Below are 6,000 nucleotides of genomic sequence, written 5' to 3' on the forward strand. Positions count from 1 at the left end.
GGGCTCAAACCCTGGACCTTCAAGCTGTGTGACTTGGGGCAAGTCACCTAGCCACTCTAGATGAAATGGGGATAATGATATTAATAGTTCCTTACCTCGGGGGGCGGGGAATGGGGAGTTGTTGGGATGTTTGAATGAGTTATTAAAGTAAAGCACCTAGGTCAGAATCTAGGGCATAGCCAGTGCCAATAAGTGTTAGCTGTATGTGTGTATCAGACACTGCCAGGCCATCTGGGGCTAGGCTTTGTTGCAATGGCTCCCTTATAATGCAATAATGAGTCCCATACTGTTTTTCCTCACTGTAGGTCAGTGCAACTGAATGGCCAGCCCTTAGTGATGGTGGACGACGGGACCCTCCCAGAATTGAAGCCCCGCCCCCTTCGGGCCGGCCGGACATTGGTCATCCCTCCAGTCACCATGGGCTTTTATGTGGTCAAGAATGTCAATGCTTTGGCCTGCCGCTACCGATAAGCTATCCTAACACTCACGGCTACCAGTGGGCCCGCTGGGCCACTTCCACTCCTCCACTCCAGTAGTATCCTCTGTTTTCAGACATCTTAGCAACCAGCCCCTGCTGCCCCATCCTGCTGGAATCAACACAGACTTGCTCTTCAAAGAGACTAAATGTCATAGCGTGATCTTAGCCTAGGTAGGCCACATTCATCCCAAAGGAAAACGTAGACATCACCTGTACCTATATAAGGATAAAGGCATGTGTATAGAGCAGAATGTTTCCCTTCATGTGCACTATGAAAACGAGCTGACAGCACACTCCCAGGAGAAATGTTTCCAGACAACTCCCCATGATCCTGTCACACAGCTTTTGAACCACAAACCCAAACCTTAGCCTGCTGCTGCTGCTGCCCTCAGAGGAAGATGAGGAAGGAAAAATCCTGGGTGGACCAGCAAAAACCCATCCTCTCCCAACTCCTTCTTCTCTGCCTCTTTCTTGCTGCTGCCCTGAGTTTTTTGACACATCTCTTTCCATAGGGGAACAATGGGTGCGTCAGCCCTGGCCTGCTGGGAGGGCTGTTTATGTGATTTCTCGGCTGATGCATGAGCGTGCGCATCTGGGTTCCTGACAGTGGCATCCATCATGGGCAATTCCTCTGGGAAGTGGGTGCTTCAAAAGTAAAATTACAATCACACCCCAGATTTGGTAAGAAGGTTCTATTGCTCTGTGAATCCAGATTCCCCCAGAGTTGTAATGGGAGTCAAGTAACAATATTCATTGAGTAGAGAGCAGCTTACTAGGCACAACAAAAAGCAATCATCATTCTTCATATTGCTATGAGGGAGAGAGTTTGAGTACAAAGAGAAAGCGTACTGAAACATCAGGTACACAGATGCACACACGCGCGCACACACACACACACCCCAACTGGACAAAGCAAATTAGACCTCCCCAAAATTAAGAGAATATTAGGGGCTCTGTAGGGTAAGCCCTTAATTGTTTGATTAATTCAAATCATTATTTTAAAAAAAGAAGAAAAAGGTGTGAATCAAAGGTCATCACTGGAAGACACAACTGAATCTAACCTTTTTGCCTCTTCCCAGGTAGCCTATTTGAGCTAGAACAAAACTTTGTTAGCCATTTTGGGAGAGAATGGGGAATCTAGAGGATGAAGATCTGGTCAAAACTATGGAATGGTAGGTAGGAGGCTTCTGAGTTGGGCCAGTGTGAAGTGGGGGATGAGGACCTTCTATATGATTCAAGGGGCATGAGAGTCTTTGCCAAAGAGCTACAGCTGAAATGACTTTCTTTTCTGTGGATGTGCTTTTCTCTCTCAGCATAAATGACAGGAATGATGCTTTTGTTAGAAGGAGGAGAGATTTGACACTGTTCCAAGTGAGACGGTGATAGAATTTCTGCTGTTTGTGAAAGGACAGGAATGGGGTGGGGGCAAGGCAGGGTTGCCGAGGGCAGAGGCTAGGGAGGCTGCCTAAGATGCACACGGAGTTAAGGATTTGGGCCAAGTCTGCAAAGTGAGAGATGAAAGGGAAATTAGACCAAAGAGGAGGGAGAGAATTCTGAGCTTGAAGAACTGGGGATTTGGGAGAGGGAAGCTGACTGTCTAATTCCAGGAAGCGAGGGGACATGCTTATCACTAAGCACAGGAAGAACGGCATACAGGAGATGTACTACAGCGAGCAAGAAGGGGAGAGCCCGAGGACCAGGCTGCACCAGGTCAGTGGTTGTGCTCAGCACGGAAGCAACTGGAGAGACAGGGGCCGACCCTGAGACTGCCCTGCAAGGCTGCCCAGAAGGGGCCCCTTTCTCTGGGACCAGGCACCTCCCACTGAGGCTTCAGCTCTGAGAGGGCAGGAAAGTGAGGTGCTGAGACAGGGGGCAGGGCAGGGGATAGAAAACAGGAGAAAGAAGAAACAGATTGACAAGCCAAAGTGAGGGAAAGAGGAAAATAGAAATGAGACTAAAAGGTTGTTCCCCCCAACTGTTAACAATGTGTGCAGATATCAACATCTCTTCTACATACTGGTACAGGTGCAACTGCAGGGCCCCTAATATAACAAGAGTAACCAAAGGTCCCTAAGGACCTGGCCTTGGGGACCTATGGTTTGCTTTGCATCCATAGTAACCCCATGATAAAGGGGCTGCTATTGTTATCCCCATTTTTCCTACCAGGCATGGAGAGGACCCATGGCTTGCCCAGGGGCACCCAGGGGAATGGGTTGCTGAGTGTGAAATAATCCAGAGCCTGCCCACTCAACCACAAGGCTCAGCGGCTCCGCAGGTCCAGACAGCTCCTTCACATCTGTGTAGGTTCTGCTCATTCAGAACAGCCAGAACTCCACTCAGACACTTTCTGTAAATAAGTGTTGATTTTTTTTTTTTTTTTACTAAACCTTGCAGAATATGGGTAATTCCTGCTTCTTTTATCTTTCTCTGTGTATTAAATGCTGCTCCCACGAGGTTTAAGTTTTGTTTATTTTTTAGTTAATAAAAGGAAGAGGGAATTACTGAAATTTATCTCTGGAGTCCTGCCATTCTAACTTTGCAACTGTTTCACAGAGGAAATATGTGCATTGTTCAAAGGATACCAGAGAAACTCACTGTAAAACCACATTCCGTAGAAACACCTGGGTTTTTTCTCTTGGAGGGGCGGCGGTTGCTCCTCACAGGGATTCCCATATCACAGCCACCCGCAAAAGACAGCCTGTGGCAAAACTCAGCATCACAATGCACTTCAAGGGAGCAGGTTGCCAGCTGGGAGCATGGACAAAAGCACAGAAGAGCTCATCCGGCAGCTGCCCCAGATCAGATGTTTCCTTCCTAAAACAAGATGTGGCCATAATAATCTAAGACTTAAAAGCCACTTTCTTCTAAACCTAGCATGGGCTGGCAGAAATGCTCATCTGAAAGAGTAATAATGCGTAATGAAACGTTTCTGCCTTTTGTTGAGACGGTTTTCTGCTTCTGCCTCTAGGAATGATTTTCTTTCTGGTTTCTTATCACAAAGGCTCAGAAGAAATACTCATTGTTATTTGGAGAGAAAGCCCCAATTCTTCTAGTGCCCTGAACAATGCTGCCACTGTGGGATATTAGCATTATCTCTGCTGGAGAAAAGTTTGAAAATACCAGAACTGGGCTACAGTGAGACTAAGGCCTGGGGCTCCCAGAACCTCAATTCCCAAAAGCCCAGTGGCCCTCTGCAGCCCCACCCCTCCCCAGCAGGTAGGCAGTCCCTAGGCAGGTGGCCTCAAAGCCTGGCACTCTCCAGCAGGGCAGAGGCTGCTGGTGGATGCTGCCTGAGAGGCTCCCACCTGCTGTCAGCACTGGGACTTTCTGTGGCCTCCTGGCGGTGAGGACTCGGTGTGCTAACCCCTGAGCCTCCGGTGGTCATGGCGAGGCCCAGCATCTGCAGGTGTTCTCCACAGGCATTCAAAGCCCCAGAGTCTGGGATGGATGCAGCTGCAGGATTCACCTTGGAAATCCATTGAGGGTAGCTTTATATTTGAAAACACAAGGGCAGTGTTGAGCCTCTGCAGAAGCAAAGGTGAACCAGGTGGATCCCTCTGACAATAAAAACACTAGGAGAAGGGAAGACTAACATTTTGAAATGTCAATAGAGCAACCAAAATTAATAGCACTATGGCTTAGAAAAGGCAAGGGAAGAAAGGGCATAAACGCTTACCTAGCACAGCTTCCTCCACTTCTCCTCTCTCCAGCATCGGCACAACTGCCCCAGCCTGGCTCCTGCTGAGTGCTCTTTTCCACTAACTTACTCTCCACGTCCACAGATTCCCCTCTTCCAGCCACTTACTCTGTGCCCAACCAGGAGCCCAGGGAAATCTGCTGTATTGAAGTAGAGTGAAGTTTCCATTGTAGAATTGTTTGTAATCTTTCCTTAGGATATACCAGAATTAAAAAGAAGATAAGAAGTACTCCATAGAGAGATAGTGCTAAAATGAATTTTATTATTATTGTAAGGCCCAGACAACTGGGACCTACAGAACCCTTCCCTCTGAGTTCCACTAACCATGGCACGAAGGCTTCTGTGGCTGCCCTTCCTTGATCGAGTGCCTTCTTCTTATCAGACATGCTATTTCATTGAATGCTTACAGCAGTCCTGGGTGGTATGGTGAGTGTTCAGACCCAATTATAGATGGGGAGAATTAGAGAAAGAACTTGTCCAAGACCACCCAGAAAAACAGTGTGGCAAAACTAGGAGTTGAACCCAGGTCTGTTACATTTCAAAGCCTGCTGTCCTTACACTGTGCTACCTCTCACCTGACTGATTGTGGCCAACTATTTCTCATCTTCGTGTTGCCCACAGCTAGATTCCTTAACATCGCATGTGTGTCCTGCAGAGAACCCTAGCAGTGCCTTACCCCCAGTACAACTGCTCTCTGGTTTGAGGAGGCCAACTAGAAGCTGTCCTGAGTAGTAAGTAGTGTTGTGGACAGCCTTTGCTGTAGAACTCTGAGTCCAGGTTCACCTTGCCCCATCAGTGGTCCTTCTGGTCTGTTCCGCTGTGATTTTCTATACAGAAGTTTTAAGGACCACTCCCACCATCACCACCAATCATAGGTGAGAATCTTTGGTATTCCTAAGGCCTGAGAGGGGAGTGGCAGAGTCAGTCAGCACCCCACACCACACACACACACACACACACAGAGCCTCCTGTGAGTGCTGCTTCCTGGCCCCCATGACCCAAAGGTTAAATCCATTAACCATTGCCCTCGGGGTAGTATTTGCAAATACTACTTTAAAACAAGAAAGTCAAAATCCAGCAAACCAACTGCTTTGGCATCACCTCCTTCCAAACACCAAGGCAGCCCCTGTGAGCGCTGGGAGCATTTTGGAGGAGTTGACCAAGTTCCATGTGACTGGCTCATAAGTAAATCCCAGGGTCTCAGGGTCCTATGCACACAGCAGAGAAAAGGCGCCCTTCCTATGTGAACATTACTCTTCTAATTATTATTCATGAAAATATTCTAGGATTCTTTTTCAAGTTGTAAATGTTATGTGATAATGTATATTTTTGGAAGAAGCAAAAAGAAACTTTAGTTTTGTTCATCTGGAAGTTGGCAAAATGAGTTCAGGAATACCTCCCAGAAAAAGTTGCCTCTCTGTGCAGGGAATTTTAGCAGGTTAATATTTTTTTCCAGAAAGCAGATTATAGTTTATGAAACCTGGTGATTGTAGAGAGTTTGGGTCCAGGGGGTAGTTTACATTTTGGGGTAATGTTTTGTAAGTAACAAGATGCGACTACTCTAACTTCCTATTCTCAGGGTGTTCTGTGGGGAGAGGGAGGCAACTGCTGCCCACGCTACACCCTGACCTTAAGACTGATTGACTGACAAACTAACTCATACTGGGGATCTCTGATTTCATGGTGTGCTGCCCCCTTCCCCTCCTCCACAACCTTTGCTTCAATTACTCTAAGTAGAAATTGAATTTCATAATTCCAGTTAGATGTCATTGACTGTATTAAAGTCATTGTTAACTATAATAACAGTTAAACCCCAGAAACTCAA

The 6,000-nt window shown here is 47.1% G+C and overlaps 1 protein-coding gene across 1 annotated transcript in view; it reads left to right on the plus strand.

The window, feature by feature from the left end:
• Nucleotides 1-6,000, plus strand: part of HPSE2 (heparanase 2 (inactive)) — a 777,655-nt gene extending 771,655 nt beyond the window's left edge. The window contains exon 12 of the mRNA XM_017944184.3: nt 306-6,000. Within this exon, the coding sequence (XP_017799673.1) occupies nt 306-471 (166 nt within the window). The 3' untranslated portion in view covers nt 472-6,000. The remainder of the gene's footprint in view (nt 1-305) is intronic.

This window comes from Papio anubis, chromosome 11, assembly GCF_008728515.1.
Source record: "Papio anubis isolate 15944 chromosome 11, Panubis1.0, whole genome shotgun sequence".
NCBI lineage: Eukaryota > Metazoa > Chordata > Mammalia > Primates > Cercopithecidae > Papio > Papio anubis.